General features: G+C 39.6%; 1 protein-coding gene across 2 annotated transcripts in view; it reads right to left on the bottom strand.

Moving 5' to 3' along the window:
• Positions 1-9,081: 9,081 nt before the first annotated feature.
• The window catches only part of LRP3 (LDL receptor related protein 3), a 29,837-nt gene continuing 25,188 nt past the window's right edge, over positions 9,082-13,730 (bottom strand). For both annotated transcript variants that reach the window (XM_073307870.1, XM_073307871.1), the window contains 3 exons: positions 12,489-13,575; positions 11,862-11,994; positions 9,082-10,951 (listed from right to left, as the gene is read on the bottom strand). In XM_073307870.1, the coding sequence (XP_073163971.1) occupies positions 10,136-10,951; positions 11,862-11,994; positions 12,489-13,575 (2,036 nt within the window). In that variant the 3' untranslated portion in view covers positions 9,082-10,135. The remainder of the gene's footprint in view (positions 10,952-11,861; positions 11,995-12,488; positions 13,576-13,730) is intronic.

The following is a 13,730-nucleotide window of genomic DNA, read 5'->3' as shown; positions in this document are numbered from 1 at the left end:
TATGACCACAGAGAGAATTATGCACCATTTATACCTCAATAGAAACATTTTTTAAGGATAGATAAACTACCTCAAAGTTATGGTGCTGTTTAGAGCTCAGAAATAGACCCATTTCTATTTATTTAATAAAAAAGCCCAGGTGGTATTACAGTCACCTGCGTACAAAACAAAACCCAGATGCCTTAAACTCCAGTAAAAACAACTGAGCATATTACTGGTAGAAAAAGTTGGGTCAAGAATTGGGCTTCAAATGAAGTTTTTAAATGGATTTACAGTCTCTTGTGCTTTAAGACTGATCGTTATAGGGCCATGATAACTATTGAAAAATGCTCTGTTGCTGTTTTTAGCATTTCCAACAATCCAGCATCCCAAAAATCCAACTGGAGGAGAAGGGAAATTAAGTACGAAGTTACAAGCGTATTTAAAGTTTTATAAACCAGAAGAGAAACCTTGAAGTTTGCTTTACAGCAGCTTGGAAGCCAGTGAAAAGATGGATGTGACAAAGGAATTTCATGGTATAAAAATAAATCTGACTTCCTGTACCAAGAAACTAAAGCTAAGCAGAGCTGATGAAGAGTTTTGATGAATCAAAATCCTGCAGGTTTGTGAGCTGCTGTCAATACACAGCAAAGATGACATACCTCTAATTTGTTCTCTTGTATTGGGTTTAGGGTCTAGCCATAAAATCTGTGAAGTTTTGTCTCTCAGTTGGTGGTCTGTAAGCAGACATTCATCACTTCATAGGCCCCTCATCAAGTGCATTGGGCTTGCCATGTGTACATCCCACATTTTACTGAAACTGAGACTCAAAGCAAGACCTTTGTGGTATCTAAACAGCAGTTTTACCTGGTAAACCCAGAGAGAGTCTCTGTTGAACCACGCCAGGTCAAGTTGCACTAAACAGGTCAAGGCTGGAAGTCAGTGTACCACCAAAGCATTCACTGATTTAAATCAAAGCAATTTAAATCACCAATTTTAATCATGATTTAAATCAACACACAGGAAACCTAGATTTAAATAATTGATTTTAATCATGTTTTGCATTTATACTTTTTAGTTACTTTCCTAAGGGAAGGTTGAGTCTCATTAGTTAGTAACCTTTAAAACATGAAAAGAAAAGGAGTACTTGTGGCACCTTAGAGACTAACCAATTTATTTGAGCATAAGCTTTCGTGAGCTACAGCTCACTTCATCGGATATATGCATCCGATGAAGTGAGCTGTAGCTCACGAAAGCTTATGCTCAAATAAATTGGTTAGTCTCTAAGGTGCCACAAGTACTCCTTTTCTTTTTGCGAATACAGACTAAAACAGCTGTTACTCTGAAACCTTTAAAACATGTTGCTTTGTAATTAGATACATAGTCTTTACGCTAAATTTTGTACTTCTTATTGCTCACTAGGAGGATACACTACATCTATACACATATCTTTAAGCAATTACAAAGTTTAACTTACATTTATCCAGACCCTTAATTTTTAAATGTTTTATTGATTTTTTTATTTGTAATTTGTGTTGAGCACTATTGGGATGGAAATTCAATTAAAATATGCAAAAACAGCATTTATTTTCATTAAATAAAACTACCTTAAAAGTGCTGAATGCATGAGAAAAAACATGTATCAAAATATGTTTTAAATTTAAAACTGATTTATTAAACAAAGAAATTATCTGTAGTTAATGAATTGATTGTTTCCAGTCATCATACCCTTCCAAATTTTAGAACCAGTAGATCTCATTCTGTCATACTTGATTTTTATTATTCAGAGCCTGGAAGAAGAAAGCAAACGTTCCTGCTCTTTCTGGTCCAAATTGGTTTCTAAATTAATTAAATTACTAAACTGAAACAAAGAAAATATTTTCTCTGAACCTGCAGTAGAGACTACTGCTTTCAAAAGCTGGTTTAGCACTTCAGCAAACTCTTGTTCCAGATGTATAGCCAGTAACTTCCACCAGTGCCGTGGTCTGATTTTCTTTGAAACTTGGCAGCCAACATGTACTGCTTAATACTATTTTTTGTATTTAGTGTAAATAATTTTTATAGATTTTAATAAATGTGGCTCTCGACATAATTATCAATTTCAAATTTAATTTTAAGTAGGTTTATTTAACTAAAATAATCCAATTTAAATTTTGAAAAAATTGATTTTTTAAAATCCATTTGTATCTACCCTGGCACCATCCCAGTAGGTGTGATCCCAACTGGAGCAGCCATCCCAGCACATAGCCAGGGCCTGGGGAGGATTGTGCTCAGGCGGTTAGCCCTGTGCTACTGCAGCCACACTGCTATTTTTAAAGAGCTTGCCTACACAAGCTGCAATCTCTCCTCCTGAATAGACATCGCAATGCAGACTTTGCAGGTGAAAATCAGCATTTGCCCCCATAAATCAAGGGCATATACATACAGTCTAGCATTTTTGTTTGCAACAGATTGTGCCTGTGCCCTCATTTTGCTGTGAGGGTAAAAATCTGACAGAATTACCACCTCACTTGAGGACACTTTGTAAACGTGGCTTTTGTTTCCAATAGAAACAAGGGTCCCAAAGTATGGTGATATCACTAAACCATGCCTGTTACCCCAACGTCTGATCCCAATACTGCAGGTGACGAAACTTCCCGTGCCCCACTTCATCCTCCACATTGAAGATTTGACATATTTTACAATGCTAAGACTCAAGGTCAAATCCAGCCCTGTTGTGAGCATAGTTCTGTTGAAGGCAATGGAATTGTGCCCAGTGACTTCAGGACTGCATTTGGCTCTGAAACTACCTTCTCTTTCTCCAGCTCTTTAGTCTTGTTATCTAATCTCTTTCTGGTAATACATGCAAACGTCATTCACTCTGCATGCTCAGCATTGCAAAGCGCTGTTATCCATGTTAGGTTGCTAAGCATCACTTGGCAACATGTGCCACATACTGCTATGCCTCTCCAGCACTTTTCCCCTGTGTTTTACTTTCACACCTGATGTGCCAGTAAAAATTCTCATCAACACCAAGGACAGATAGACATTTCAGCTGGCAAATAGTTTAGGGATAGATTCAGGGCTAAGCAGCTTAAAGGGCAATGAGACACCCCATCACCTCCCATGCAACCGCCCAGGCTAGGTGGACCTTGGGTTCAGCTGCAGTGTTAGGGGATGCTTTGTGCTTCTCCCCACTCTACCAGGTTATGGGCAGGAAATGGGTTGAGGGGGGGAATGGGCAATGAATAGACTGAGCCTTGCCTCCCTCCTCCCCCACCCAGCTATTGTGAGCAGGTATGTGTGACAGTGGGTGAGAGGGGACAAGGTTTAAATAGAGGCCAGCAGAAAATTACTACCTCCCTGGAGTAGGGGAATGGGGGAAGAGAAGGGAGAGAATTCATTCCCTGGGGTGCTCTTGCCATCCCTTTTTAAAAGCTGTGTCCTTGGACACAAGTTGCCCCCGAATGATCAACACTGGCCCATCGTACATTCTGTGCAGAGGTTCTAATCAGAGAAAATTATTTAGCACAAACAATTCACGCTATATAACATGCCATCCAGCTGCTCTCCAGAATACTTCTCACTCTAAAATGCTACTAGTTTGTGGAAAGATGTCAGCTCTTAGATGTTGCTGAATACAGAAACTGATATTTTATTTATAAATATTTACCACTCTGGTATTTCCAAAAAATTATATTTTAAAAAGGAAGCAGATTTTCCATTGCCTGTAGGATAATGTTGGGAGAGTTTACCAGCTACACAGCACTACCATCCGCTCAAACCTTTTTGGAATGCGGGGAGGAGAGGGAGCTTCTTTTAAGTCTGCCTTGAAACTCACAAAGCAGCATGATCCATAAATTATCCTCAGCAAAAACAAGGACTGCACTCAGAAATATTTTTTCAGAGGACGCAGTCAAAGTATTTTTCATATATTTTTTCACTCAGTGTTGTTTATAGCTCTTTGTGACCTTGAAAATGAAATGTGTTTGCATTCAAGCTCCTTTGTGTCATCTGCTAGCTACACAGACCTGTGTGTTATTGTACGGCTGTTCGTAACGGTTGAGCTGTTAGGACTTTTTCTTTTTAAAAGATGAAATATTGAAGTATTTAAAAGGAAAAAAACACAGTAATTAGGTAATCTTTTCTCAACAGATATACAAGAAACCAGCATGTCAAATTTTGGGCTTGCCCGTTTTGACTTTGCCCTTTTATAGAAATGTAGGGTTTTGGCTGGTGAGTTCAAAGATGTCCAACTGCTGTTATATTAGAAATATACATTATACTGATCTGATGGACTCGGTAACCAGTGGCCTAATTAGGCCAAGTTTGCCCTTATTTGCGTTCTCTCCTCATTCTTTAATAATCCCACATACCACCCTGTATTCCAGCTGCAGGAAAAATTCCTGATTGAAGTTTCTCCCTATAGTGTCACTTGCCATGACAATTATCAATATGTTGTGTACATAAGGCAGGACAAGCCTCCAAATACTTTGCAGCTACTGCAGTAGATGTAGGTATTTCAGTTTGCATGCATAGCTCCCATTGAAGTCAAAGGCTGGAATACATGCACCAGGGACCCAAGGAGGCAGAGATGGAGCAGAGGAAAGGGCAGGCCCATTAATTCTCCACTCCATGCTCCCAGTACATGCACGGGCACGGAGGTACAGCAGTGGAGCAGCAACAAACCACCAGCTCCAGCTGACTCCTCACTAGCAACAGAGTGAGCAGCCACCACACAACTCTTCAGAATGGCTTATAAAAGGCCAACGCTCACCAGGAGGAAACAACTACAGCAGTGTGACCAATCTCACAGCTCCACCAGCTCCTGGTGCTAACAGAGCAAATGTTCATGCATTGTTCCTTCTGCACTTTGGCCACTAACAGGGACAAGGGAAGGTGAAGGTGTCTCCTTTCAAGGGCCAATGGAAGGAACAGGGAATAAAGGCTAAATTACCACAGTTCCGTTTATTCTAATCTCATAAGAAAGGAAACAGCTCTAATAGGAAAGAAAACTTAGAGGAGAAGGGCTAATAAGGTATGAAAGGCATAACAATACATAGCAGTTAAAAATAAGCCTGTCCCACTCACTCATGTCATCCTTCAAATTTCTTTTGGACATTAATCCTTGCAGCCAACACCACCAAAGCCAGGGCTGGGAGAGGGAGAAGGACAGTTTAATATAATTTGGTAGGTTAACAATAGATATGATTACTTTTGCTGCCTGTGGAACTGAGGTCATGAGGACAAAGTCAATATTTTATTTCAGGCATTTGCACAGGTTAAAAATACCAACTGCTGCTTGAGAGATTAAAATCCTGATTCACATGGAGACCAAAACTCTTGGATCAACAATGGTTCCTTAATTTGCCATTTTACACATCCATTCTGCTGCAGAGGCTGTCCATGAGTTTTACTATGAGTGTGTGGTGTTTAGGAGTTTTTTATTACTCCATTTCCATTGTAAGGGCTATATTCAATTTCAGCCTCACATCAAGAGTTACAATCTCACTGCCGGCGCCACTATAGTTATAGCTGTGTCAGCACTTTATCGTAAACCATGTCGTGTACTTTTAACGATTTGTACAGTCGTAAGATTTACTCGGGGACAAGTCATGCTCACGGCTCACCCCGCTCTTTCTGACTGTAGAAAAGTCTTGATGCCAACAGAGACAGCATTTGAATATGGGCAGTTGGTCCCGACCAGCATCGAGAATGCTTGAGAGAGTCCCATTGAAAATCAGGCAGGGAAGAGCCAAGGACTCCACTGTGAAAAACTGAACAAAAGCTGGAGAGAGGGAACCAAAACAATTGTGAGTGTCCCCTGTAGCTGTGAAGAATGAAGAGGCTCAGGAGCCCAAAGAAGCTGTTTTCAGATGGAACAAGATCGAGAACAAGTTATGCCAGAGGTAATGTTGGTTATTTTTGGTAAATGTATGCCTTTTAAAACCGTTTGTACATAGTACTACCGATGCATTTTCACCCAGTTGAAAGGAGTGACTGACACCACTGCAGTAAAGAATTAAGGACAAATTTTCAGATATGCCTCTAAAGGAGTGGATATAAAAAATTTGAGGGCTTCTACATACCTACACACATGCAAACGCATGTAGTATTTGTACACTAAAATAAGCGCATAGATGAGCAAAGACGGTAACTGCAAATGTAGGCATATTTGATTTGCAAATGGTGTGTAGCACATGGAATTGAGAGTGTGGATTTTTAAGTACCTTTGACAATTTGGCACTAGATGTTCAAATGCATGATAACATATGGTAACAGGCATATGCATGATAACGTATGGTAAAGTTTTAGAATTTTCATGGAATAAATACAAACATAAGCGAAATGTTGCAGCAGGGTGAGATGTCAACAAAAATCACCCAAGAAGGTAGTTACACAACAAAATTACATTTAGAGGACGGTAGTATAAACTGACAGATGTCAGAAAGTTCAGACACTCTGACTCTCACTGTTTTACAGAAACAAGAGAGACGAACAGCATTTGGAATTCAGTTTTCTCTTTAATGCTTGCACCATTCTTGCTAAAGAACGGTGGTTAAGATGGTTAAGAGAGTTAAATGCATCAGACATGATTTTTTTTAAAATGTTAAAATATTTCCCCCTTTCATTCAAAAACTTCAAAGATCCCAAGAAGTGCACTAGGAGATTAACATAAAAATAAGAATTTGAACAATTTTATTGGCTTAGTAACTTGAGCTTAGGTAGCCACTGAAGCATGATATTTTCCCTCATCTCAAAAGGAACAAAGAAAAGGTTATTTATTTTTCCTTTACATTTTTGTCTCAGTTACAGTTTTTCCAACTATTTTTAAGCCTTTATGAACATGCAATTTATATTAAAACAAATAAAATAAAGGTTTCTTCATGGAAAATTAAATAAAATTAAATAAATCTTTAAAAGCTGGGAAAATACTAGGTCTATAGTAAGGCAAATCTCATATCTTCTATCCAGTCCGTGACACCATAATGCACAACTCGTTTGTACTTACAGAACACAACACATTTCTCCTGCAAAATGTTTAAGTTAGGGATTCTTCACTTGAAGCAATATACTAGATTTAAAAAAATCACAGTTTATTGCAGACTACAAAAAAGTTATGTGCTTTTCAAAAAGCAACAGGGCTGTATATTTTAGTTATGCAGGGCTATACGTTTCCACAAAGAGGAAGCTGAATATTTCCTGGATGATGGTATCTGTAAACCTCATTACTGCTTCAATTTTTCAGTTTCCTAGATCTTTGTAAATGGAGTTGTGATGTTTAACTATACTAGAAATAAAAATGGATTCATTTAAATTACCATTTAGTTATCAAAATGCATCTTCAACCATAAGCAAAATATGTATGAAAGTGATACTAAGAAATGATTTGAAGTTACATCTATTTTAAGCTAAAGAATGGCATTACTAGTTGTGCACTGCTGTACCAAAAGATCATTATGTTCTGAAGTACATATTTCAACTTAAATTGTCAGAAGAACATTACAATAGTGATAATATAATTTAAGGCTTAGTAGGATCAAAATGATTTTATTATAGAAAGAAATATGTTTCTGTAACAGAATTAAATACATTTATTTATAAGGTTCTTTTTGTTTGTAAAGTATTTACTCTGAAATGTAATCTTCCATCCAATTATAACTAAGTTTACTATTTTATAAATACAATTCTATGTACTTAAAATAACTTTTAGACAAAAAGACACTAAAAACTGGAGCCTTGGACACAAACCTCCCTGGCAGGTTAATGACTACAGTATATGACCTTTTAGGGGTGGAACCTAAAATGCTTACAAAGGCTAGGAAAGTAAAATAGTCTCAAAACTACCTTTTTGTTTGGCTAAATGACCTCTGACCACAGAAATATGTGGAAGGAAATATCTGACCAAACAGTATTTTTATTTTTTTACTTCATGTAACTATGATTCTTTACTGGAATGCACTTTGACCAAAACCCTTACCTACTCCTAATCTTCTTACAATTTTGAATCTTCGGTTTCTTCCTGGTTTGGAAAACACAATATAAAAATAATTTGTGTCAGAGAAAAAATAAAGCACATCAATGCTGTTCTTTCACATTATGATTTGGCAAAGCCAACCAAAAGCACAGTGGGCCTAGCCCTGACCTCATTTCTTGGCTGGGACTCCCACTGGGAGTTCTGTAAAAAGATCCAGGGCAGAATATAGCCCATTAAAAGGTCAAACATCTTGACACTCAGGTGTTCATTCACCCTTCACTGCACAGTCTCAACTCCCATCACATTCAAGTGACCTGCAGGAGTTAAAGACTATTTGGATTGTGCAGCTCAGGTTAAATCTTGTGTAGTTTTAATAGAAGAGCAATTAATAACTGTGTCAGCACAATCTGGAGTTAAGGCTCCTATTCACTTCCTAACTGGAAGCTGTCCTACAGTAGTAGACAGGTCTCAGAGTACTGAGACACACCATCCTGCACCTGCTTCCCTATAAAGGAGTGGCAACGAACTTACTTTCTCCAGTCTAAAAAAAATTGCTGACTGTATTTTTTAAAATTATGTGCTTCTTCAGAAGAGGAAAACTAAAGTAGAAATGGTACATTAAAACACGGGTGAAATCCTGGCTCTTTTGGATTCAATAGCAGAGCTCCCATTCACTTCAACAGAGCCAAGATTTCACCAGATAATTTTTGTTTTTCTGTAGTGAGTCACTCCTATCTAGGCAACATCACCACATCTCCTAGTTAAATAGCTTTGCTGTTTTTAATTAAAATTTTAAAAAGCAAAAGGCACAGGGGTCTACCCAAACTACTTAGATGTCTGCACATTTTCAGTTTTGAAAATGGTACAGATCTTTTCAACTAGCATATATCTAAAAGAACAACAAAAGAATGAGCATACCATTAAAAAATCCACTAACTGCAACTCCCACTGTAGCTAATGAGAGAGTGGAAGCACTGATTAATTCTCTAGACCAGTGGTGGGCAACCTGCGGCCCGTCAGGGTAATCCGCTGGCAGGCTGCGAGACAGTTTGTTTACATTGCCCATCCGCAAGCACGGCCGGCTGCAGCTCCCAGTGGCCGCAGTTCGCCGTTCCTGGCCAATGGGAGCTGCAGGAAGCAGCGGCCAGAATGTCCCTGCAGCCCGTGCTGCTTCCTGCAGCTCTCATTGTCCAGGAACAGCGAACCGCAGCCACTGGGAGCTATCGGCGGCAGTGCCCGCGGACAGTCAATGTAAACAAACTGTCTCACGGCCTGCCAGTGGATTACCCTGAAGAGTTGCATGCAGCCCACAGGCCGCAGGTTGCCCACCACTGCTCTAGACCATGCCCTAAAATGGCATGATACTAAGAGCTTAAAAAAAGAGAAGAAAAAAAAATTCAAACTTAACAAAACCATTGTGAATATGGTAAAATATATGATAATATAAATGTGTTGCTGTAAATGGGGCTCAATGCACCCCAGTTTATCGTTTACATGGCTAATTTGTTATTATCAAGTTATGGCAGATAAAAAACCTGATTCTTCTCTGTATGCAGAATACAAAAACTTTGGTTGCAATGGATGCTTTTGGATATCTATGGCCAACAATACACTTCTGAAGGGAATGGAGAAAAAGGTGGTAATTTTCACAAAAGAGAAAGAGGAGCCATAGGGATTTGACTTTTGCTAAATGTATTGTGTAAACATTTTTTAATTAAAACCAATAAACTAAAAAGACAACAATTTGATTTCTCTAGCTGAATACCGACAGTTGTAATTCCCTGTGACTGACGCCTACACAGACTGCCAACTGATTTCTCTCTAGCACATTAATGTCAATAGTAAGTGACTTTAAACTGAACAAACTAAAATTCCCTGATTGCAAAGTGAAAGTGAATAAATGCACAGAAGAAACAAAGGAGGATGGAAATACTCACAAATTGTGACAATAGATTCTCACTCACTCTTGGCCCCTGAACACAAACATTGGCCCGTTTTTACCCCACTTGAGTTTCAGGCATATCAACAAAGACAAAATTTGTCCCACAGTCTTGTCATAGGTATTCTACTGCCTCTGGGATAAATGCACATTGGTTCTAACAGACTATGCTGAAAGCACGGATGTGTCGGTTATAATCAGTGCGCACTGCAATGTACATTTTAAAGTTACAAAATCTACAGGGCCAAAACAAAATGTCATTAGCAAACTAGTAATGATTCATCATCACTGGGATTGATTTCTGAGAGGGGAGTAGAGGACTCTAGCATTGGCACTTCCACAGAATGGCAACAAGCCGCATGAATACCCAAAGGTTCTTCCCGATAGGAATGAGGGCAACATCGCTGCTCTCCATCCACCTGAATACAAACATTCATAGGGCGGTCTGAGTAATTGGACTCCCATTTTTTTAAGGGTAATCTACGTGGCTCTTCACTCAGCGGATGACTCCTGTTTAAATTACTGTTCTCTGCGACAGTCCTTCTGGACACCGATCCTCCACGGAGTGTTTCTGTAACACTTTCAGTCAAAGGGTCTCTGAAAGCTTTTCCTGAATCCACCCTCTTGGTTTGTTTAAGCTCAGTGCTGGAGGTCTCCTCAGCCCCTGAAGATTTGTCACTGTGTCCAGTCTCAGGCTCTGCCTGTGCAGCCGTGCAAGTATTAGATAAAACACTAGAGGGTGATGGCTCTGTGGCTTCAGTCTCTGGCTGCAAAATGCTATTTCCAGCTTCTTGGAGCCCTCTAGCCTGGCCATAAGTCTCTGCCTCTGAATTAGGTCCCTCAGGGGAAGGTGAGGGATTCTGGATATTCCCTTCTGTGTGATTGATAATTCCATCACCCAGTGTTGTTTGGGAAGTGTGCGCAGGTGTTAAGAGTGGGATCTGCCCTCTCACTCGTGGCCTGTGGAACAGTCTGTTCCAGAGTCTGCCCAAGCGCCTCCGAGATGAATTTCGTCTCGATGAGTGATGTCTCATCTGTCTCCTCATTGCTGTTCGGATGTTCTGCAGCACAGATGCCTATAAAACAGAACCAAGAAACTGTAATTTCTTGATGTTTCCATTGGAGAACACTATCAAATATCTAAGACTGTCCTGCCCACTAAATTCTCCATCTGACTCTTAAGAATGCTACTCAGATGGAAAGGTTACAGTTTAAGCTTAAACTCCTGCTTAAAAATCAAGCCAAAGACTGCTCAGTCTGCATCAAACTTCTTTCCTCCAGAAATTTTTCTCACCATTTGCATTTAACAACCCCACCTCTGACCCCAGCAATCAACTCAGCATGGTTAGATGTAGGATTTGCCATACTGGACCACACTATTGGTCCACTGAATCCTGTCTCACAGGCAATGACAGGAGAACTTGATAACAGTTGATGCCTCAAACCTCCCCTCTGCTTACATAATTACAAGTGCTGTGTCAGGTCATGAAGTTATCACAATAGGGAGTGAAATGCATTTGACAGAGAGAGAGAGAAAGGCAGATATGGGAGAGTACAAAAATACAACAGAACTTTTTGTTAATAAACTTTGCATTTGTTACTAAAAATAACTCCAGAATTTTTCAGAAGACAAATGCCCACACTCCTTATTGTATTTTCTATGCAAAAGAAAGTCCTTTGTACTTTCAGATTGAAATGCTGGTCTCCTTTCTGTTTTAGTTTGATATTTGTCTATTTATTGCTATTTTGATGTAAAACTTTTTTTATCCATTTAGCTTTCAACATACTGATGAGTCCCCATCTAACTAGAAAACTTAGCTCGATCACAAAAATGTATAACTGCAATTCTTCAGTACAGAGGAAGTCAAATACATGTTGTTACAAGAGCATTTCCATAAATTAAAGTGATTTCATTGTTACTGTTGCTTCAGATTCATTCAGTCTATCCAATTTTTGATAGTTTGAATGTAGAATGAAACCATTTACTTGCGATGCATTGTAAACAGGGAAATCTTCAACTGGCGGGATAAGTCCTTGTGCAATGAGCTGCCCATAGGAAGGTGGAGCCTCACGTCGTACAAACTCTGCCTCAAGACGAGTCATCTGGGTTTCAAATGCTCTGAAACCAACAGAACCAGAGTATAATGGGTAAGGAACCCACAAAAATTACACAGACAGACATTTCTAAAAACAGAGTCTTCTCTCCCAGTTCCCTCAGGGCTAGTGTCATCAGCCAGCAGGGCAGTACTACATTAAAATAGATGTTTTCATAACAACAGAAGTAAAGGTAACTCCACTGTAACCCTTCTCTTCACTAGGATGCTGAGAGATGCAAAAGAACCAACTGTATAGGATACCGGCATATTACTCAGTAAATATAGAGGAAGAGACAGTCAAATAGCTACTTGCCAAAATGTAGGCCATTAGCTCTCACTGCGAAAAAACAGCACAGTGACCATTTTTTAAATCCCATCAGTTTCATTGGACCCTGGCTTAGTTTTACTGTGTGTTTCAAAATTCACTTGAATGGATATTTTATTCTTTCCCCTAAAGTGACTGAAAGAAAGGCTCACCTAGTAAAGTTAGGACATTATGAACATACAAGATTTTCACCTGTATTCCCTGGTCCTTAGTGAGTAGAGTTTAAATGCACAACCCAGTGCTATCACCAACAGCAAGCCACACACAAGACTCCCAATCAGAGCAGCTGTGATGACTTTTCTGGGCACTATAACCAGACAATTATGTTCATCGCTTCCATCCTGGCAGTCTTCTTGGCCATCACAGCGCCAAGTCTCAAAGATACACAGATTTGTGCCACAGTGAAAGTTTCCTGGCTGGCATGTAAAGCAGTTCTTTTCATCTGAGCCATCTGGACAGTTCTTTTGGTTATTACATCGGTCAAGTATTGAATAACACAGTCCACTGTTTCCTTCGCATGGGTATTCATTTTTCTGGCAAGCTGGACAGTTCTCTTCATCTTTGCCATTTGGGCAGTGCCACCAACCATCACAATGCTGCTTATCTGTGAAACACTCCTCATCACTTCCACAAGGGTGTTCCCACGGAAGGCAGTAACCTTTCACCTGATAAGTTGCATTGAATCCATGGCCAGTACTCTTTGATCTGGCATGATATGAAATGGTGAGCTGACCCTTTGAGGACTCCACACTCACCAAGTGCCTGTTGTTGTGATATGAAAGAGTTTGCATTAATTTATCACCTCTCTCTCCAATGCCATCATACACCTTTACATAGTCATTGTACCCTAACTGTAAATCAAGCTGCAAGAGGACATGCCGATTATCTTGTGTGTCCACATACCAAGTGCAGCGCAGGTCTGTCCGGCTGTGATCTGCACGGAACAAATCTGGGGAAGCAAAAGACCCATAAAAATTACCCAGTCTTTTGCCACATGAAAGATCAGGGCAGTTAGCTTCATCTGAACCATCACTACAGTCTTTAACTGAATTACATCTCAACTCATTTATCAAGCACTTGGTGGAATGGGCTATGCTACATTGGAATGTTCCTGAGGGACAAATGCTAGACTGAGGCTCTGTTGGAGGGATGGTGCAGTTTCTCTCATCCGAGTTATCCCCACACTCATCCATGGAATTACACTTCCAAGTGTTGGGAATGCACTTGCCGTTTACACAATGGAATTCATCAGACTGGCAAATAGTCTGGCCTATTTTTCCTGTGGGGAGAAAAAAAATATTAAAACTTTTAGAAACATCTGATGCCATGTGTTAGTTCTAATATTTTATCCCAGTGTGCAGCCACTGACTCTTGGTCCAGCTCTCCACCAGAAGAATTCTCTAATAAAGCCAAATGGTGAAAATATACAAGCTT

This window comes from Lepidochelys kempii, chromosome 12 (assembly GCF_965140265.1).
Source record: "Lepidochelys kempii isolate rLepKem1 chromosome 12, rLepKem1.hap2, whole genome shotgun sequence".
Lineage (NCBI taxonomy): Eukaryota > Metazoa > Chordata > Testudines > Cheloniidae > Lepidochelys > Lepidochelys kempii.
Note: the sequence above shows the minus strand (reverse complement) of the source record. Positions and strands in the feature narration are given on the sequence as shown.